This window comes from Triticum urartu, unplaced genomic scaffold (genome assembly GCF_003073215.2).
Source record: "Triticum urartu cultivar G1812 unplaced genomic scaffold, Tu2.1 TuUngrouped_contig_3106, whole genome shotgun sequence".
NCBI lineage: Eukaryota > Viridiplantae > Streptophyta > Magnoliopsida > Poales > Poaceae > Triticum > Triticum urartu.
Genome location: NW_024113625.1, coordinates 1 through 23,344, shown reverse-complemented (window position 1 = coordinate 23,344; position 23,344 = coordinate 1). Strand labels below are relative to the sequence as shown.

Below are 23,344 nucleotides of genomic sequence, written 5' to 3'. Positions count from 1 at the left end.
GGTGATGTTTTAATTAACCTTCGCAAGGACCGGGCGTAGCCACACTCGGTTCAACTAAAGTTGGAGAAACTGACACCCGCCAGCCACCTGTGTGCAAAGCACGTCGGTAGAACCAGTCTCACGTAAGCGTAAGCGTAATGTCATTCCGAACCACTTCATCCAACAATACCGCCGAACCAAAGTATGACATGCTAGTAAGCAGTATGACTTATATCGCCCACAACTCACTTGTGTTCTACTCGTGCATATGACATCTACGCATAAAACCTGGCTCGGATGCCACTGTTGGGGAACGTAGTAATTTCAAAAAAATTCCTACGCACACACAAGATCATGGTGATGCATAGCAACAAGAGGGGAGAGTGTTGTCCACGTACCCTCGTAGACCGAAAGCGGAAGCGTTAGCACAACGCGGTTGATGTAGTCATACGTCTTCACGATCCGACCGATCAAGTACCGAACGCACGGCACCTCCGAGTTTAGCACACGTTCAGCCCGATGACATCCCTCAAACTCCGATCCAGCCGAGTGTTGAGGGAGAGTTTCATCAGCACGACGGCGTGGTGACGATGATGATGTTCTACCGACACAGGGCTTCGCTTAAGCACTGCTACAGTATTTTCAAGGTGGACTATGGTGGAGGGAGGCACCGCACACGGCTAAAAGATCAAACGATCAATTGTTGTGTCTCTAGGGTGCCCCCTGCCCCCGTATATAAAGGAGCAAGGGGGGTGCGGCCGGCCAGGAGAGGGGCGCGCCAGGAGGAGTCCTACTCCCACCGGGAGTAGGACTCCCTCCCTTTTCCTAGTTGGATTAGGACTTGGGGGGAAAGAGGTGGGGGAGAAGAAGGAAAGGGGGAGGGCCGCGCGGCCCTTGCCCTGGCCGCCTCTCCTCTCTTCCACTAAGGCCCACTATGGCCCATTAACCTCCCGGGGGTTCCGGTAACCTCCCGGTACTCCGGTAAAATCCCGATTTCACCCGGAACACTTCCGATATCCAAACATAGGCTTCCAATATATCAATCTTCATGTCTCGACCATTTAGAGACTCCTTGTCATGTCTGTGATCACATCCGGGACTCCAAACAACCTTCGGTACATCAAAACATATAAAACTCATAATATAAATGTCATCGAAACGTTAAGCGTGCGGACCCTACGGGTTTGAGAACTATGTAGACATGACCGAGACACGTCTCCGGTCAATAACCAATAGCGGAACCTGGATGCTCATATTGGCTCCCACATATTCTATGAAGATCTTTATCGGTCAGACCGCATAACAACATACGTTGTTCCCTTTGTCATCGGTATGTTACTTGCCCGAGATTCGATCGTCGGTATCTCAATACCTAGTTCAATCTCGTTACCGGCAAGTCTCTTTACTCGTTCTGTAATACACCATTCCGCAACTAACTCATTATTTGCAATGCTTGCAAGGCTTAAGTGATGTGCATTACCGAGAGGGCCCAGAGATACCTCTCCGACAATCGGAGTGACAAATCCTAATCTCGAAATACGCCAACCCAACAAGTACCTTCGGAGACACCTGTAGAGCACCTTTATAATCACCCAGCTACGTTGTGATGTTTGGTAGCACACAAAGTGTTCCTCCGGTAAACGGGAGTTGCATAATCTCATAGTCATAGGAACATGTATAAGTCATGAATAAAGCAATAGCAACATACTAAATGATCGAGTGCTAAGCTAACGGAATGGGTCAAGTTAATCACATCATTCTCCTAATGATGTGATCTCGTTAATCAAATGACAACCCATGTCAATGGCTAGGAAACTTAACCATCTTTGATCAACGAGCTAGTCAAGTAGAGGCATACTAGTGACATACTGTTTGTCTATGTATTCACACATGTATTACGTTTCCAGTTAATACAATTCTAGCATGAATAATAAACATTTATCATGATATAAGGAAATAAATAATAACTTTATTATTGCCTCTAGGGCATATTTCCTTCAGCCTAATGTCAAAGGATTCAAGAAAACCATGGCTTCATCATTAAGCGAAAGTAACAGGCGCATGATGGTACGAAGCTCTCCAAAGTTATTTTGGAACGGAGTCCCAGATAGGATAATTCGCTTTTTGTTATGAAGTTCAGCAAGATCCTTCTGAGTATCGCTATTTGGAAAGTCTTTGCTGAACTTCGTAGCAAAAAGCGGATTATCCTATCCGGGACTCCGTTCCAGAATAACTTTGGAGAGCTTCGTACCATCATGCCCCAGTTACTTCCGACTAATGATGAAGCCATGGATTTCTTCAATACTATGACACAAGACAACATGACATATAGAACATTACGTATATGAGATTAGAAAAAAAATGGATCAACTTGTGCACATCCATAATGGGGGCATTCTTGATAAATCTCTTATGAATCTCGACCCCCCATCATGTCAAATTTATCGGGGAGGGGGTATATCGAACCCCCCCTCATGTCGAAGTTAGAGGGGAGGGGGTATATTGACAATGACGACATACATACATGAAAAAAATGTTATCAGGGAGGGGTATATCGCCCCCCCCCCCTCATGTCGAAGTTATCGAGGAGGGGGTATATCGACAACGATGACATACATACATGGAAAAAGTGTTATCGGGGAGGGGGTATATCGACCCCCCCCCTCATGTCGAAGTTATCAGGGAGAGGGTATATCGACCCCCCCCCCTCATGTTGAATATATGTTTTTTGTGAAATCATGTTGAATAAATGTTGAATTCCCGATAGAGTTAGGGGTGTTCTAACACGGCACTACACGATATATAGGTGAAGGGGGATAACATCCGGTATATCGCCCCCCCCCCTCATCCGGTAATGTTCGGGGATAACATCCGGTAATGTTCATATATCATCATATGTCATCATATCATCATCATCATCATCTACTACAAAAAAATTGACATATTCTTTGCATATGAACATACAAACATTTGCATATTCTACAATAATATCATCAAAAAAATCTATGAACATAAAATATTCTAAATTTTGCATATGAACATACATACATAAAATTCTCCATTACACAATTCAACTTGAACAAAGGAAAAAGAAAGAAAAAAATAGGGGCGTGGCCAGAGTGCGGGCGACATCGGCGTCGGGGCGGGCGGCGGCATTGGGGCTTGGGGGGAAGGAGGAGAGGAGGGGCAACGACGAGGTGCGGCTCACAGTCCGCGAGGAGCGGCGGTGAGGTCGGGGCAGGGGCGACAACGACAATGGAGATGGCGGACGGGGGTGGGGCAGCCTGGCGGCGTCGATGACCTCGGTGTCGTCGGGTGCCAACTGGCGATGAAATGTGAAAAAACACTAAGTGCTGGCTTATATAGCAAAGGCTTTGGTCCCGGTTCGTGGCACAAACCGGGACCAATGCCCCCTTTGGTCCCAGTTCGTGCTACCAACGGGGACCAAAGGTCTCTTTTCAGCAGCTCAAAGGGCAGGAAGAAGAGACATTTGGTCCCGGTTCGTGCCACCAACCGGGACCAAAGGTCTCTTCTTAGCAGCCCAAAGGGCGGGAAGCAGAGACCTATGGTCCTGGTTGGTGGCACGAACCGGGACCAAAGGTGGGCATTCGTCCCGGTTCGTGGCACCAACCGGAACCAATGGACCGCGCCTGCCAAAGCCGCGGTGCGGTGGGATGTTTAGTCCCACCTCGCTAGTTGAGGAGCGGTCACACCTGTTTATAAGCGTTGCCTCGCCATCTCTCTCGAACTCCTCTGAACTGCAGGCCTATGGGCCTAATCTCACACTACTATGCCTGTGGGCCTGTTGGGCCTTCTGCGGGTCTGAATCCTCGCCGGCTAGTTGGGTTTCTAGTCGTATTCGGTCCGTGGTGGCCGACTAGGTGGCATTTTTCAGTTTTTTTGTTTTCTTTTTTGCTTTTTTTTGCAGTTTTCTAGTGATTCTTTTTGCTGTTAGGTCACAAAAATTATAGACTTTATGTTAGTGCCATTAATTTTCAAAATTGAATAGTTAAAATTTGAATTCTTTTAAATTTGTGTGAATCACTAGTTCGTGAATAACTTTACTATAAAAATAGATTTTTGAGTGATTCTTTTTCCTACTATTTAATATTATTGTGTTTTATCATTATATTAAGTTTGGTAAATTTTAGGTTATTTTAAATATCTATTTTAATCAACAACAGATTTTGTTATTTTAGTTTGCTATTAAAGTTTCTAACAAAAAATATCTTTATGAAAATTCTTTTTGCCATTAATGTTTTGAACAGAAAATAATTTGATAATTTTAGTTGCATAAATTTTATATAATTTTAGTTTAAAAAATACTAGAGGTTTGTAAAAGCTTTTTAGTTGATTCATTTTGCTATTAGAGTTTCATAAAAGCTTTTTAGTTGATTCTTTTTGCTATTTGAAGAATATTATAATTTTGTTTTAGTTGATCATAATAGAATATTTTAATTGATTATTTTAAGTTCATTCTTTTTGCGCTAAATGACCCTGAAATTGAAAAGCACTACAAATGAACTGTTAAAAGGTTGAAAGTTGGTATGGTATCATCATTTCACCCACATAGCATGTGCTAAAAAGTTGACAGGGTTACGGCAAAAACTGGATGCACTTTGTGTACAAAACGGGCAATCTCTTTCGAAGTATCAGGGTTTCGGACGAAAACTCATCTGTTATAAAGGGATTTTTTTTACTTATTTGAACTCCAGACTTTTTGTGTGTTCAAAATGCACCATTCAAAGCCACATCATCAATTTTTAACCCTTTCTGACTTCATTTGTTATTTTTCATGCATTTACTGATTTTTTTAGCTATATGACCCTGAAATTGAAAAGCACTGCAAATGAACTCTGAAAAGGTTGAAAGTTGGCATGGTATCATCATTTCACCCACATAGCATGTGCTAAAAGTTGAGAGGTTATGGCAAAAACTAGATGCACTTCGTGTACAAAACGGACAATCTCTTTCGAAGTATCAGGGTTTCGGACGAAAACTCATCTGTTACAAAGGGATTTCATTTTTTTTAACTTATTTGAACTCCAAACTTTGTGTGTGCTCAAAATGCACCATTCAAAGACACATCATTGGTTTTCAACCCTTTCTGACTTCATTTGTTATTTTTCATGCATTTACTGATTTTTTTAGCTATATGACCCTGAAATTGAAAAGCACTACAAATGAACTCTAAAAAGGTTGAAATTTGGCATGGTATCATCATTTCACCCACATAGCATGTGCTAAAAACTTGAAAGGGTTACGGCAAAAACTAGATGCACTTTGTGTACAAAACGAACAATCTCTTTCAAAGTATCAGGGTTTCGGACGAAAACTCATCTGTTACAAAGGGATTTCATTTTTTTGAACTTATTTGAACTCCAGACTTTTTGTGTGTTCAAAATGCACCATTCAAAGCCACATCATCAATTTTCAACCCTTTCTGACTTCATTTGTTATTCTTCATGCATTTATTGATTTTTTGAGCTATATGACCCTGAAATTGAAAATCACTACAAATGAACTCTGAAATGGTTGAAAGTTGGCATGGTATCATCATTTCACTCACATAGCATGTGCTAAAAAGTTAAGAGGGTTACGGCAAAAACAGGATGCACTTCGTGTACAAAACAGACAATCTCTTTCGAAGTATCAGGGTTTCAGACAAAACTCATCTGTTACAAAGGGATTTCATTTTTTAACTTATTTGAACTCCAGGCTTTTTGTGTGTTCAAAATGAACCATTCAAAGCCATGTCATCAATTTTCAACCCTTTCCGACTTCATCTGGTATTTTTCATGCATTTACTGATTTTTGTAAGCTAAATGACACTGAAATTGAAAAGCACTACAAATGAACTCTGAAGAGGTTGAAATTGGCAGGGTATCATCATTTCACCCACATAGCATGTGATAAAAAGTTGAGAGGGTTACGGCAAAAACTGGATGCACTTCGTGTACAAAACGGACAATCTCTTTCGAAGTATCAGGGTTTCATACGGAAACTCATCTAGTACAAAAGGCATTTCATTTCTTCACATGTAACTGCAGTGATATTCTAGATCAAAGGCATCATCATAATAGCTATGGAGAGAAATTCTTCACTTTTTCTTTGCTTGTGTCCTTTGCTTATTGCGCTGTAACCATGGATATTCTTCATCGCTTAACATGGTGCTTGGGTCAGCCTTGACTTTGAAGGGAGGAATTTCATGAAACTTTTCATAATCTTCAGACATGTCTGTCTTGCCCAGGATGTCTCTTTTTCCTGAAAGAACTATGTGGCGCTTTGGCTCATCGTATGATGTATTCGCTTCCTTATCTTTTCTTTTTCTCGGTTTGGTAGACATGTCCTTCACATAGAAAACATGCACCACATCATTGGCTAGGACGAACGGTTCGTCTATGTACCCAAGATTGTTCAGATCCACTATTGTCATTCCGTACTGTGGGTCTACCTGTACCCCGCCTCCTGACAGATTGACCCATTTGCACTGAACCAAAGGGACCTTAAAATCATGTCCGTAGTCAAGTTCTCATATGTCCACTATGTAACCATAATATGTGTCATTTCCCCTCTTGGTTGCTGCATCAAAGCGAACACCACTATTTTGGTTCGTGCTCTTTTGATCTTGGGCGATCATGTAAAATGTATTCCCATTTATGTCGTATCCTTTGTAAGTCAATACAGTCGAAGATGGTCCCCTGGACAATGAGTACAACTCATCAGAAACAGTGTTGTCACCTCTGAGACGTGTTTCCGACCAACTGCTGAAAGTCCTGATGTGTTCACATGTAATCCAGTCATCACACTGCTCCGGGTGTTTGGAGCGCAGAATGTTCTTGTGTTCATCAATATACGGGGTCACCAAGGTAGAGTTCTGTAGAACTTTGTAGTGTGCTTGAGACCAAGAATGCCCGTCCCTACATATTATTGAGTCCCCTCCTAGCGTGCCTTTTCCAGTCAGTCTCCCCTCATACCGCGATTGAGGGAGACCAATCTTCTTAAGGTCAGGAATGAAGTCAACACAAAACCCAATGACATCCTCTATTTGATGGCCCATGGAGATGCTTCCTTCTGGCCTAGCGCGGTTACGAACATATTTCTGTAGGACTCCCATGAACCTCTCAAAGGGGAACATATTGTGTAGAAATACAGGGCCTAGAATGACAATCTCATCGACTAGATGAACTAGGACGTGCGTCATGATATTGAAGAAGGATGGTGGGAACACCAGCTCGAAACTGATAAGACATTGCGCTACATCACTCCTTAACCTTGGTAGGATTTCTGGACCGATCACCATCTGAGAGATTGCATTGAGGAATGCACATAGATTCACAATGGCTAATCGAACATTTTTCGGTAGAAGCCCCTCAATGCAACCGGAAGCAGTTGCATCATAATCACGTGGCAGTCATGAGACTTTAGGTTCTGGAACTTTTTCTCCGCCATATTTATTATTCCCTTTGTATTCGACGAGAATCCAGACGGGACCTTCATACCGAGCAGGCATTCAAAGAAGATTTCCTTCTCTTCTTTGGTAAGTACGTAGCTGGCAGGACCTTCATACTGCTTTGGAGGCATGCCGTCTTTTTCGTGCAAACTTTGCAGGTCCTCCCGTGCCTCTGGTGTATCTTTTGTCTTCCCATACACGCCCAAGAAGCCTAGCAGGTTCACGCAAAGGTTCTTCGTCACATGCATCACGTCGATTGAAGAGCGGACCTCTAGGTCTTTCCAGTAGGGTAGGTCCCAAAATATACATTTCTTCTTCCACATGGGTGTGCGTCCCTCAGCGTCATTCGGAACAGATAGTCCGCCGGGACCCTTTTCAAAGATTACGTGTAAATCATTGACCATAGCGAGTATGTGATCACCGGTACGCATTGCGGGCTTCTTCCGGTGATCTGCCTCGTCTTTGAAATGCTTGCCTTTCTTTCGACATTGATGGTTGGTCGGAAGAAATCGGCGATGCCCCAGGTACACATTCTTCCTGCATTTGTCCAGGTATATACTTTCGGTGTTAACTAAACAGTGCGTGCATGCGTGGTATCCCTTGTTTGTTTGTCCTGAAAGGTTACTAAGAGCAGGCCAATCATTGATGGTTACAAACAGCAACACATGGAGGTCAAATTCCTCCTGTCTGTGCTCATCCCACACACGTACACCGTTCCATTCCACAGCTGTAAAAGTTCTTCAACTAATGGCCTTAGGTACACATCAATGTCGTTGACGGGTTGCTTAGGGCCTTGGATGAGAACTGGCATCATAATGAACTTCCGCTTCATGCACAACCAAGGAGGAAGGTTATAGATACATAGAGTCATGGGTCAGGTGCTGTGATTGCTGCTCTGCTCCCCGAAAGGATTAATGCCATCCGCGCTTAAACCAAACCATACGTTCCTTGCGTCACCTGCAAACTCCTCCCAGTATTTTCTCTCGATTTTTCTCCACTGCGACCCGTCAGCGGGTGCTCTCAACTTCCCGTCTTTCTTATGGTCCTCTCTGTGCCATCGCATCAACTTGGCATGCTCTTTGTTTCTGAACAGACGTTTCAACCGTGGTATTATAGGAGCATTCCACATCACCTTGGCAGGAACCCTCTTCCTGGGGGGCTCACCGTCAACATCACCAGGGTCATCTCGTCTAATCTTATACCGCAATGCACCACATACCGGGCATGCATTCAAATCCTCGTACACGCCGCAGTAGAGGATGCAGTCATTAGGGCATGCATGTATCTTCTGCACCTCCAATCCTAGAGGGCATACGACTTTTTTTGTTGCATACGTATTGTCGGGAAATTCGTTATCCTTTGGAAGCTTCTTCTTCAATATTTTTAGTAGCTTATCAAATCCTTTGTCAGGCACACCATTCTCTACCTTTCACTGCAACAATTCCAGTACGGTACCGGACTTTGTGTTTCCATCTTCACAATTGGGGTACACCCTTTTTGTGATCCTCTAACATGCGATCGAACTTTAGCTTCTTCTTTTCACTTTCGCACTGTCTCTTTGCATCAACAATGACCCGGCGGAGATCATCATCGGGCACATCGTCTGGTTCCTCTTGATCTTTAACTTCCCCCGTTGCAGCATCACCGTATTCAGGGGGCACATAGTTGTCATCATCCTCTTCTTCTTCGCTGTCTTCCATCATAACCCCTATTTCTCCGTGCTTGGTCCAAACAGTATAGTGTGGCATGAAACCCTTATAAAGCAGTTGGTTGTGAAGGATTTTTCGGTCAGAGTAAGACTTCGTATTCCCACATATAGGGCATGGACAACACATAAAACCATTCTGCTTGTTTGCCTCAGCCACTTCGAGAAAATTATGCACGCCCTTAATGTACTCGGAGGTGCGTCTATCACCGTACATCCATTGCCAGTTTATCTGCATGCATTATATATAATTAAGTGTGTCAAAAACCATTACAGAACATCATGAATAGATAAGTGACCAAATTAATAGAAATTCATCATCGCATTAAAACCAAAGTACATACATGGTTCTCACTGAACAACATATAGCTCTCCAGAGCATGTAATTAAACCATACATTGAAACTATGTAAAACATTTCAGTGCAACAACAAATGCGATCATAATCGCAACCAAGGTAACAATTGATCAAATGGCATAATGATACCAAGCCTCGGTATTAATGGCATATTTTCTAATCTTTCTAATCTTCAAGCGCATTGCATCCATCTTGATCTTGTGATTATCGACAACATCCGTAACATGCAACTCCAATATCATCTTCTCCTCCTCAATTTTTTTATTTTTTCCTTCAAGTAATTGTTTTCGTCTTCAACTAAATTTAACCTCTCGACAATAGGGTCGGTTGGAATTTCTGGTTCACATACCTCCTAGATAAAAATATCTATGTCACGTTGGTTGGCATAATTGTCATAAACAATAAATGAACCAAATAGTTATAAAAGATAATATATACCACATCCGAATCATATACAGGACGAGGATCGACGGAGGCGGATACCAAAACCATCGCACTATATAATAACAAACAATAATAAAAGTAAGAAAATGCGATCATAATTGCAACCAAGGTAACAATTGATCTAAATCCTTCAAGTAAGAACTTTTTCTTTTAGAAAGAAGATGAGAACAAGAGGCTCGCCACGGTGGTGCCGGCGACGAGATCGGCGCGGGCGATCGACGACGGTGAAGACGGGGACGGGACGGGACGTACCGCTAAACCTAGACAAATCTTGAGGAAAATGGAGCTTGGAGGTCGAGCTTGGAGACGAGAAATCTTAAGTAGTGTGGCTCGGGCATTTCATCGAACACCTCATGTGCATAGGAGGTGAGCTAGAGCACCACAAAGCCCTCCCCTCGTCGGCTAGAAAAAACAGAGCAGTGGAGTGTTCTGCTCGCGGGCGAGGTGGTATATATATCCACATCATTGGTTCCGGTTTGTGGCTAGAACCGGGACTAAAGGCCCTTCTTTGGTCCTGGTTCAACCCACGAATCGGGACCAATGGATGTGGGTCAGGAGCGAGGCCCATTGGTCCCGGTTCGTGTCTGGAACCGGGACCAAAGGGTCCAGACGAACTGGAACCAATGCCCAACGAGGCCCGGCCGACCACCTGGGCTCACGGACCGGGACGTATGCCCCCATGGGTCCCGGTTCATGACTGAACCGGGACTAATGGGCTGGCTAGGCCTGGACCAAAACCCTGTTTTCTACTAGTACCTTTAGTCCCGGTTCGTGTCTGGAACCGGGACTAAAGGAGTCGGACGAACCGAGACTAGTGCCTGCCGAGGCCCAGCCGGCTCCCTGGCCGCTCGAACCGGGACTGATGCATCCATTAGTCCCGGTTCGTAGCTGGACCGGGTCTAAAGCTCTGACCTGACCAGAACCAAAGCCCTATTTTCTACTTGTAAGAACAAGTACGTAGTGTCTACTTTAGTTCGAGATTATATCAATGTACTATTTGGAACTAGCTACTACAGTGTGCCACCAAACAAAAAGATGTGTATCTCCAAATATTCATTTCTGAGTCCAGATTCATTTGCACTCGGTCATGAAAAATAAAAAAATACAAAACAAAATTTAAAATATCCTTTTTTTGCATGGTAGCTATTTTCGTACGTGCGACGTGCTCCAAATTTTAGATCATTGGACATATGACTAGCTCTCGGCAATAATTTTTTTTGGATAAGAACAATACATAAACAATATTTTTTTACAGACCATAAATTTGTCTTTTTCCCCAAGAGCTATTCATATGTTCAAATGGCTTGAAATTTGAAGCACACCTCACGCACCAAATTATCAACCATACAAACAATGATTTTTTTTCTAGTATTTGTTTTGAATTTTTTCTTCATCGAAGATGCAGATGAGCCATGGCACTGAATCGCTACTCTCCGTGTGCCTTCTCTAGCTTGAAGATTATCAAGACAAGGTTGCACAACAAAATGGAAGATGAACACCTCGCTTGCTTATACAAGTTGAACGAGAACTTGCAACAAAATTCACCTTTTAAAATATAATTGCTGACTTCAAAGATCGGAAGAAGAGGAGAGCAACTCTTGAGCGAATCATCCATGATGTCTAACTATCCATGTTTGACTCGTATTTTGCTGAAAGGTTAGGAGCTTGCTAAATGCCTCAGTATGCTTAGGTGCTCTTAGACTGCTATATTCTGTACACATTTTTATATATTAATATATATGTGCATATTTTCCAATGGCTCTAAATATCTGATACATACATGAACTTGCATTTTCTTGCTGTCACTTGCTATTTTTTCATAAATCTGAACCAGTTGCCTGTTGCCTCCTCCTCATTTTTGCTTCACGCTCCGCCACTGGTCCAAGGCCACAGACGGAAACAAACTTGCTGGTGCCACAGAAGTTTGTTAGTTTCCATTTCACGTGTTATTTATGTCCGACGCAGTTGTTCATTCCGAAGGGGCTGTGACCAGCCAGACACTCAATTCAAGATTTTTTTTAGGGGTGGAAAATTAAACTACTTATTGCAAATTATTTTGTACCGAGGATGACAATTCAATTGGCAAGCACAACAAATCCTGGCAAAACTGAACATGTCGGATTTTGCCGTGCTTGCTAAAGGAAATTTACATCCTTGTGACAACATAGTTTGCCCTAAAAATGTATGATTTGTCACCCTAAAAATTTGATGTTCACTGCATATTGAAACAATTTTTATACTTGTGACAAGGCTCTCTTTGCAACCTTAATCTAAGATTTATGTCATGACCGTCACCGGATGTAGTTTATGATACAATTGACCCGAAGAACAAAAGAGGGAGAAATATCAAGGTGTGAATAAATATTTTGAAAAGGTGAAATGACTTGGTGATTGTTAGGGGTATTGTTTAATGCTTAGTCTTTGTTCTTAATAGTTCTATGTTCTATGTATTTTAATTATACACCATGTTGTTACTGTGTAGAGCAAAATATGTCTATGCTGCAATCCCTCGGAAAATAGGAGTATGCAAATTTATCATACATTTATTGGATGTCCATTAACTAACTTGAGAGATAATTATGATTCCATGTTTTTGCCGACTAGATCAAAATAATTCACCCTTAAAATACCGTGAAGTTCAAACAAGGCGGCCGTGGATATGACATTTCTGTTGTGAGATATTTAAATGTTTGTAGTGTGTAAAATAAAATAATTCTCTGCATCTCCTTTCTCCCCATTCACATTCATTTACTACAATGCCTTGTTTTCGTTGTTTTTATCATGCCACGTGCTTCCTTGAGTGGCGGGATGAAGCTTACAATACAGTCGATACATATTAAGACTTATTAGGATCTATTTTTTCCTACACCTTTTGTAGGTAGATTAAGGTCAATTTCCACCGTACGATGTTGTGGTATATATGCATTGGAGTGGGATGTGCGTAGTGTTGCCCTTTTTCTAGGGAAGCCCATCATGGTTGTCTTTATTGATATCATGCGGTTGCGGATCAGTTTACTTCGTTTTTTTCTCTGTTCAATTTTTTGTTTTTTCTTCATTTTTCTAAATACATGTTGAATTTTTTGAAAACATGTTTTAATTTTTTCATATACATGCAGAACATTTTCTAGATACAAGTTGAACAAACTTTTGCTTGAATACATGTTGAAAATTTATCAAATGCACATTTAACATTTTTATATACATGTTGAACATTTTTTAGATACATTTTAAACATTTTCTAAATACACGATGATTGTTTTTCTGAATAACTATTAATGTATTGTTAAATGCACATCAAAAAATTTAAATACAAGGTGGACTTTTTTAACACACATTAAACATATTTCATAAATGCCGTGAACATTTTTTAAACGTGCAAGATGTTTTAAAGTGTTACAAACATTCATTAAATGTGAATAACCTTTTTCCCAAAAATATGTGAACACGTTTTTACATTGTATCAACATTTTCTAAAATGCCACGAACATGATTTTAAAACGCGTGAGCATTTGTTAAATGTAATGAACATTTTTTTCTGAATCACATGATATCGTTTACAAATTACATGAACAATATTTTTAATGCATGGTGAACGTTTTAAAAATTTCAGTGAAGTGATGTTTCAAACACATGTATTTAGGTTATTTCAACATATTAAAAATTGTGAAAAACAAACGAATGTAACATTTTAGTTGGCCAGCCCAAGCAGAGGCTCTTGGAGGTGAGGAATTCTTCGGTGTCGCTACATGCGAGACCTAGACGCGCCCCTCTACTGCAGGCCATGTCCAACTATACAAGGCATGCATTGCAACTGAGCAAATGGCCACCGGATACAGGGCGCAGCCAGCTATACCGTGGAGAGTAATGCACTGTAGCTGCGGTAGGATATATGTATTTGCATAAACCAGAAACTACAAATGGTTTTCCGCCCTTCTCGGTTGAGCGAGCACTATAAAGTACTACTCCCTTCGTCCCACCATTTTGCAACCTTAGCAAGATTATGGAATCACACTGTTGTGGGGAAAATAAGCAGTTCCTCCGTCCCAAAATACACGAGATAGCAAGTTTGTATCGGCATAAACCAGGAACAACGATGGTTTTCCGCCCTTCTCGGCCGGTTGCCTGAGCACTGCAAAATACTTGTTGCCCCACCAACAAAGTGGTTCTTGAAACTTAATCATGATCCTAATCCGAAAGAATAAATCTTGTCATGTCATAGTATTGCACACTCCTTTCTGTCTCTTTTTTTCTGAGTAAAAAAAATTGGACACTCTCTTCTTTTTAGGAAAGCAATGACAAGAAGTCACAACGCTGGTCATGGGCTCAAGGCAGGGTGATATTGGGCTCAAGAAGATGATAGTGGGCGACGGAGTCCACGAGGGAAAGCCATTCTTGTTCGTTGAAACCCACGCCACCGAAAAAGGGGAGAAAAAATAAACGGGAGAGGAGGCCGGCCGTTGATAAGGGGGGAGGGTTGTTGGGTCCAACCTCCAAGCACTAGCACCAGTTCCACCACCACCAGCTGCGGCGGCTGCGGCGGCGGAGACTCCGAGGAAGGAAGGAACCGGAGAAGCCCAGGCGAGCCGGGATGAAGGCGACGGTCAAGGGCCGCTACGAGGGCGACAAGGCCACCGCGGCCGCCACGCTCGCGCTCGCCGCCGCCGGCGACCTCCGCCTCCGCGCCTCCGCCACCGACGCCGCCTTCGCCGCCGGCCCCTCCCTCGACGGCCTCACCCTCACCCTCGAGAAGCCCGGCGCCTTCCTCCTCGACCTCAAGCCCCACAACCAGGTAGTACCACGTAACCAATCCCCTCCCTAAAGTTCATCCCTTTCCCCTCCCACATCCCATCTGATTCTCTCCCGTGCCGACGACGGCGACGGCGATGGCCGCGGCCGCAGGATGTGCGCTTCCAGTTCATGAACTCGGCGACGGTGCTCGACAAGCGGGTCAGCCTCACCTACACGCACTCCACCTCCCTCGCGCCCGCCGCGCCCAAGCCCGCCATCCCCGCCCCGGCCGCCGGCGCCGCGCCCGCGCCCCCGCCTAAGGGGCCGCCTCCCGGCCGCACGGCGCTCGACCTCTCCATCGCCTTCGACCCCGCCAACAAGGTCAGCGTCTCCCACGCGCTCGGCGGGGGCGGCTGCCGGGTCAAGTACACCTACGCGCACGGCGCCGGCCGCCTCACCACCATCGAGCCCGTCTACGACACCGCCAAGAACGCCTGGGAGTTCGCCGTCGCCAGGAAGTTCGACGCCGGGGACGTCGTCAGGGGCACCTACCAGGCCTCCACCAAGCAGCTCGGGCTCGAGTGGACCAGGAGCTCCAGCATCGGCGGCTCCTTCAAGGTACCATCTCGATTACGCGATCCATCATTTTTGCTTGCCTGTGGTAATGCCTAGAACGAAACCAATCCACCATTTTTCAGTGGAACCCTTGCATCATTGAATAGTGCAGAATGCCATGATCTTGTGTATGGATCACATATGATTCTGTGGATTAATTGCTAGTGTTGAATATGGGGGAGCTAGAGCAGTGAGGGAAGGTGAGTGGAATTAAAATTTTGTTCTGCGTGGTTTGCAAACCCTTAAATAATTTCATGCCTAGCCCACACATATGGTTCTTAATTTGTTTTGCCAATGTTTCTCAACTCACTGTACGGATCTACAATGTAATCTAATTTCACAGAGTAACTTGGGAAGAGTGTAGTGTATCTAACTCAATCTTTTTTGGACCTGTGAAACCGTAAGGGAAACCCCTATGGTATTTTTTACATTATAAAATCAGGAGCTAAAAAGTACAAGGGAGGTTAGGGTGTTAGGAGACCTAAATATTTAGATGCAGAGAAGCCATAAGGGAGAAGGATAAAAAAATGCTAAAAAAACAAAACCCCTTCCACACAAAAGGGAAGCTCCCAAGTTAAAGAGACCTCACCCAATCCAAAGAATATTCCCTGTGCTTGTCTTTCACCCAGAAGGAAATGAGGTGTAGGTCCTTGAAAAGAACTTTCAACTGTGCTAAAGGAAGCAGCCCCCCTTAAAAAATTGGAGCGTTCCTATGTTTCCAAATATTCCAGAGAGCAGACCCAATAACTTCAACAAACCAGGGCTTTTGAAACTGAGACATAGCTAGCCTGATCATTTATGAAAACTCCAAGTGAGCAGCCCAAGAGTTATTGGGAAATCTCCAACAAACCTAGGGAAAAGCACAATTGAAAAAACAAATGAGCCCTGTCCTCCCTAGTTGCCGAAGAGCACAGAGCACAGTTAACCCCAGTCTCCATGTGCCAGTGCCTCCTTTTCATCATGTCTCTGGTGTTTAACCGATCAACAAGTATCAGCCATAGAAAACTTTTTTGCTTCAGTAGATATTTGCTTGTCCTAACCAGAGAAAAAACCTTGGGCGCCTGAAGCTCATTTAACACAAAACTGTAATAACTGGCCGAGGAATATCTCCCAGAGTTATGCAGTCCAAACATTAATCATCAGGATGATCCTCATTAAGAACTTGCTCGTTGAGCGAATAGGCTAGTTGCTAAAGCTCAAGAAACACAGTTTCAGAGAGCGGGATGGTGAAATGAGTGGATAGGTGTTCAACCGATGGATCCTCCTGCATGAGCACATTCAATCCAGCATCTTCATCCAGAAAAAGGTAAATACGCAAGGAAATTTCATAGCCAGGGCTGCCCAAGCCACTTGTCTTTCCAAAGGACAATAGAAACACCGTTGCCAGGCGTACAAGATGTAATGGGACGAAAATTCCAGCTGAGAGCCATCATGTCCCTCCACCAGAATGATCCAGTACAGACCACAGCATGCGGAACATGACGAGCATAGTATGAGCGTTCTAAGAATATATATGACAAAACTAAAACTGTAGGATATGGATGTGTCATGGAGGACAATGGTTTCCTTTAGTATCAGTTGAGATATATGTAGATTCGTAGCAGCACCACTTTGTCTTATGACCCACTAGCAAGTCAACATTCAACACAAAGCCCTTTATAGTGAATTCCTGTGTTTCAGTATTTTACATCACTGTATATATACAACTGAAGATAGTTCCTAGTATTTTGTAGTGTCTGCAGATTACTGCAATGAGGCTAGCTCTGAGGGTGTCTTGAGATCATCATCTAAATACCATGTTTCTCTTTTTGTTTTTGTTTGCCTGAACTGAGGACTGAAGGTGTAACTTTTCCTTTCTTAAAAACTAAGCAGACAATAGAATGAAGGAATTGGGTCTGTTTAGTGAACAAGCACTAGATTATCTAATTAAGCATCATTGACTCTTCTTTATGAGTTTCTTGGCAACAATATTTCTCAAATTTTGTCTAGTTTGCTTAAGCACTGGTAACTCCAAGTATGATCTAGACTTGAGGAGGCAGAGGGACGCCCATGGACTGATGAAATGGGGGGAGGGGTTGAAGATGTGGATTGGCTGAGTCATGGAAGACCGTGATTATGTTTGTACCACAAGGATGTATGTGGGTATAGATATAGTTTGCTCATCCCAAATATGGGTATAGAGAGCTGATGCTCCCTGAACATCTGCTTTGAATTATACTTATTAATTGGTAAAGAAACTTTAAGGATAGTGACAGCTGAAAAGCTATTTAGTAATGGTGGTTATCTGTACTATTTGTGCGTATATTTGCCTAGACATTATAGTAATACAACTTGTATTTCCGATGGTAGATGAGATAACCAGAAGATCATGCCTTAAAGGAACCAAAAAATTTATCATGACAAATTTACTAAAAATGGTGTTTTATTTCTAGTATTGGATGAGATGCATGATACATATATCATATATGTAATTGCATGGGATGCTGGCTTACATCAGAAGCAGAGCAGTAGCAGCAAATTGTCGTCTAATCTCTACTAGCAAGCCAACACAAAGGCCTGGATAATGGATTCCTGTCTCTCAGTTTTCTACATCGCCTTATGTTGTTGGGGATAATTGCTGCTGTGTTCTGTAATTGCTGTGTGCCAAAAGTGCTACTGCTTGGGTGGTCGAACTGATAGTGCGTCTTACGGACATATCTTAAGGTCTTGTTTTTGCTGTCTATGGAATAGCCCTGGGGGTAGTCCAACTGATATTGCCCAAGTTAGATGATATAGTAGCCATGAATTATATCATGTTGAATGGGCAAAGGAAAATCTCATAGCAAATGCATCAAATTGTCCAAGTTTATACCTCTTACAAAACAGATAGAGAGAATAATGTAGTGCAGCAAGAGAATTTTTAACTTAGTATATGTGGTTTATCTTTGTGAAGCCCAATTGCTATGGTGTCAAAGGTTAGTTGGTCTTCCCTGAGTAAATAAGAAAAGCATGTAGGGCCTGAAATACGGTGAAATAAGAGAGGATGCAGAGCACTGTCTTCCTGTGGTGTTTTTCACAGATTTATCTAGCAGGTCTGCAAATAGTAATCCTCCAAGGAGGTTGTCCATTGTCCCTTGTACATGTTCTACTCATTACATCGATTTTTGTAAGAACTAGTCTTCAAAACATCATTATCCAATCGGATTCTGTTTCAAGACCCAACGCTCGAACACTAGGAAATACTGAAGCGACTGACTGTTGAACAGAGTGCTGATATGTGCAGTGTACCCCCAGAGTCATGTATCTGGTGCAACGGTGATTCTTGTGCTACCAATGCACCAATGTCAGAAACTCATGCAAAAACTTCCCAAAATAAATGCGTACATGAACACAATGTATGTCTATCATGTCTTACAATTTTAACTAAAAATTCAACTCACACCTCGAGAAACAAAAAGACAAATCATGACATGAATGTTGTTAACTTAAACTGGGCCATGAATTGGGCCTGTTTGCACTACCACAACTGAATTTGTTATTTTTGTTTCTCTTGCTGTGAGTTGAATTTACGACTGAAATTTTGTAACATGTTAGATGTATGCTACTCCCTCCGTCCCAAAATATAAGAACGTTTTTAACACTAGCATAGTGTCAAAAACGTTCTTATATTCTGGGACTGAGGGAGTATTTCTTCATATTGAATTATTTTCGGATTTTTTTAGTACTTATAGTACAAGTTTTTGATGTTCGGTCCACTGGTAGCACATAAACTCCGGGTGCACAGGATACACTCTCCCCCTAAATAAGAGTATCCCTCTTCCTCACAACACATGATTGATTATTTGGCTGGACATGTCTGTTTGTTGTTTCACTTTGTAGATCATCTGATATAACAGGTATGCTTTTTGATCTGATCCTGCCGTGCTCTGTCTGTGCAGGTTGCGACGACGTTCGATCTGTCCGATCAAAGCAAAGCACCGAAGCTCGTAGCGGAGAGCACGTGGAACTATGAGATCTGATCGCCTCCGCCTCCGCCTGCCAGCGAGCAAGCGGGAGTTCCTGCTCATAGAGCAGCACCATGTGTCATCATACTGTCTACTACAACTCAACAGGCAGACTGCCCCTCTCTGGGTGCACCATTATTCGGATCCTATTACCGCTATCCATTTTTTGCTTGTCGTGTGACATCTGAGTCGTCGCTGGCGATGCTATGACATGAACATGAGGTTTAAGTCAACTGTCTTGTGCCGCTCATCAGTACCAACATGTATGCAGATTACAAAGACTAAATCTCAGGGAAATGCCATATACTCCAGGGCTAGGTAGGAGTTATCTCCCTTTTTTTTCAGGTGAGGTAGGAATTATCTTCTTGCCTGGAGCAATGCTAGTACGACACATCGTAAATATCTGCTCCCTCTACCCTGTAATGTACAACAACAACAACAAAGCCTTTAGTCCCAAGCAAGTTGGGGTAGGCTAGAGGTGAAACCCATAAGATCTCGCAACCAACTCATGGCTCTGGCACATGGATAGCAAGCTTCCACGCACCCCTGTCTTCTGGAGGCCTACGCTGAATATGCCCAAACCATCTCAGACGATGTTGGACAAGCTTCTCCTCAATTGGTGCTACCCCAATTCTATCTCGTATATCATCATTCCGGACTCGATCCTTCCTTGTGTGGCCACACATCCATCTCAACATACGCATCTCCGCCACACCTAACTGTTGAACATGTCGCCTTTTAGTTGGCCAACACTCCGCGCCATACAACATTGCGGGTCGAACCGCCGTCCTGTAGAATTTGCCTTTTAGCTTTTGTGGCACTCTCTTGTCACAGAGAATGCCAGAAGCTTGGCGCCACTTCATCCATCCGGCTTTGATTTGATGGTTCACATCTTCATCAATACCTCCACCCTCTACCCTGTAATGTAAGACAGTTTTTTTTTACACTGTTGTTGTGTCAAAAAACGTCTTACATTATGAGACGGAGGGGGTATTTAGCGAGCATCAGGTTCTCTAGATTGTGCATTGGTCACCCTGCATCACTTTGCATTGTGTGATTATATTTACAACCATGGCTAGGTTCTCTACATTGTGCATTGGTCACCCTGCATCACTTTGCATTATGTGATTATATTTACAACCATGGCTAATCGATGCGCTTACGTAGGAGATGAATAATATGGTCGGAAAGATTCTCTAGCCTGTGCATGTCGACATAATATTTCGTTTCAAGATGACCAGGAATAAGATAAACCAGCTACCTCTGTCATGGTTTTGAATTTTAGTTTCAGAAGTATTTCAGCCATTGTCGGTGATTTCGGTTTTCCTTTCGGGCCGAAGGACTGAAATTTCCACTTGAATTTGGTTGAGATCAAAACAGATATTTTTAAAATTCAAAAAACAATTTTAAAATATTTTGAATTTTTTTCTACTACCGGAGTTATCGAAATATTTTGACAGAAAGGCAGTTATTTTAGTATGTAACGAAATTTTACTGAAATTGCACTGAAAGTAAGAACCATGATCGTGGTACTTGTTCAAAACCATCCATGTAAATTTAAATTAAGAAACTGCTCTTGTTTGCTTGCAATCTCTCCCAGGTGCAGGGCGCATGCGTCAGCACACTGACTTTGATATAATCGCCTTGTTTAGCCGATGCACACTAAGGAATCTATGTGCACATACATGGTCCTCGTACGTACATTATTCCTTAGAAGAAAGACATTATGGAGGTTAGAAGGCAGATTAAGTTGTCGTTTCATGACTAGCTTATCAGTTTTGCTAAGTCTCGATTGACTGAGACTTCATTATGTTTCGATCGTTGCTATATTCTTTTGATTTTGCATGGAGATTCGTACATATTTTTTCATTTCAGGTTTTTTTCATTTCTTTTTTCTTCAAGTCAAAGTCGACTGAGACCTAGCCACACCCCTAGTTCATGCCCTGGCTTTTAGATGCATATTGGGCACAAAGGCAGATTTGACAATGCTAATTAACCTACTTATATAAAATTGCTAGTGCTATTATTTTTGCCTCTGATGGATGGATGGGAATGGGAGTGGAACCTAGCTATTTGGAGTATCCTCATCTATATATTACTAGCAATGGGCCATCCATGCCACCAAATTTGGACATGGTTGGCTAAGCTTATCTTATTAATTTCCATAAAGACAGAGGATCTAGATTCTGATTTATTAGATCCCCTATTATTGGCAAAACCATTGGTTTTCTCAGAATTTCTTGTGCCTTTAACTTTTGTTAGTCAACTGAAACCTTTTGATTTTGTGTGATAAACATATATACATGGGATGGGAATAAAATGCCATCCAGTAGTTTTGCTCGCCAATGCTAATCTAGGTAGGTAGCTTAGCCACCTCCCGATTCAATTCCTGCAATTTGCAACTAGATTAACATTGTGACATCGATCGATTGCCTTTTGCATCGCATTTGCATTTGCATTTGGTTTAGTTAATTAATTTCCTACGGTCGAGCTAGCTAGTATAAATATATGGAACACTTGGTTTGCAATGACACACACGTAGGCCAGTCGCAGAGACAGATTAAGAACACCCATCTGGCTAGCTCAGCTTAATCTGATCGGTCATGGCGGCGTGGAGCGAGAGCGAGAACGAGAGGTTCGAGCGCGCGCTGGACACGTACGACCGTGACACGCCCGGCCGCTGGGACCGCGTCGCCGCCGCCGTGGGCGGCGGCAAGACGGCCGACGACGTCAGGCGCCACTACGACCGGCTCGTCGACGACCTCCGCCGCATCGAGGCCGGCGGCGCCAACTCCAACGGCGGAACTCATGCCACCGGCGGCAGCAGCAGCAACGGCGCGGGGAACAACGGCAGCAGAGGAGGGTCAGGGGGCAGCCGGCGGCCCCAGACATAAATGGTAGTTGATGGATGGATCGGATCATGCAAGGTGGTGGCCTGGTCGGCACAGGAGGACACTCACATGAGCCCTATCCTAATCTACATCTGCATTACATACATACATGTAGCGTACGTGTATATGTACACGTACGCACGTCATGCACATTGCTAGCGGGTACGTGCATGTATCTGTCACGTGTACGTATGTACTCCACTTACGTACCCGTATGCATGCATGTGTACGTGCAAGAGTGCAACACACTGTGCTGGCCTTTTTATTTGTTTGCGAACTACTCCCTCTGTAAACTAATATAAAAACGTTTAAATCATTATTTTAGTATTCTAAACACTTTTATATTAGTTTACGGAGGAAGTAACAGTGTGCTAGCTGGTTACTTACTCTGTGTGTATGTGTGCTGCCATGTACGTACATACACGGTACGTCTATGTTTTGTACATGTGCTTGTAGATTGTAAATTAATCCATGCATGTTCTTCCTTGAAGAAAAAGATAATCCGTGTGCAAGTCATTGGTACATGCTAATTAAGTGTTTCTTCTATAAACTAATATAAGATGTTTTAGATCACTGCTAAAGTAGAGGGAGTACCATATTTCTTCTTTTTCTGTGAAAATATTTCTTTACTCTTTTGGCTAGGAGTTACCACATTCATTCTTCATGAGCACCATGTCTTTCCTTATAATTATGACCTCCACGATTTTTGTACAGTGAAAGCCATCATAGCGACTTTTGTCTTTTTTTTTGGTTTCTCGGTGGTCGAGCATGTGTGTAGAAAAGGCCTGCTGGATCATTCGGCAACAAAGCTAGGACAGCCGGCCTGTTTCAATTGCTTTTTGTAGCCAGCCAGTGGCAAATCATATGTGCCGCTACGACGGCGTAGTCGGGGCTTCACACAAGGGCTCCCACCACCTGGGCCGACCCATTTTGGTTTTTATCTTTGCAGTTACTTTTTTTTCTTCTCTACCATTTCCTTTTTTGTACATTTCAAGTTCATTTTTCAATTACAAAAATGCTCCTGTTTTCGCATTTGCAAAGAAATTTCATAAAAATTTCAGAAATTCAAAAAAAGAGTGACAAAAGTGCTTGTATCTATTCAAAAAAGTTTCGAAATACAAAAAATATTATGATTTCAAAAATTTTACATAAATTCAGAAACAATTCGCATTTTATCAATGTATTCCAA

At 42.8% G+C, this 23,344-nt stretch overlaps 2 protein-coding genes across 2 annotated transcripts; both read left to right on the top strand.

Annotated features, from left to right (window-relative positions):
• Positions 1–14,392: 14,392 nt before the first annotated feature.
• LOC125527171 (outer envelope pore protein 24, chloroplastic-like) lies at positions 14,393–19,570 on the top strand. Its single transcript, XM_048691729.1, has 3 exons — positions 14,393–14,727; positions 14,838–15,284; positions 19,199–19,570. Exons 1-3 carry the CDS (start codon positions 14,527–14,529, stop codon positions 19,277–19,279), a joined length of 729 nt encoding a protein of 242 aa, XP_048547686.1. The 5' UTR covers positions 14,393–14,526; the 3' UTR covers positions 19,280–19,570.
• A 2,250-nt stretch (positions 19,571–21,820) lies between these two features.
• Positions 21,821–22,505, top strand: LOC125527172 (protein RADIALIS-like 3). Its single transcript, XM_048691730.1, has one exon. The coding sequence runs from the start codon at positions 21,868–21,870 to the stop codon at positions 22,156–22,158; it is 291 nt and encodes a 96-aa protein (XP_048547687.1). The 5' UTR covers positions 21,821–21,867; the 3' UTR covers positions 22,159–22,505.
• Positions 22,506–23,344: the final 839 nt, after the last annotated feature.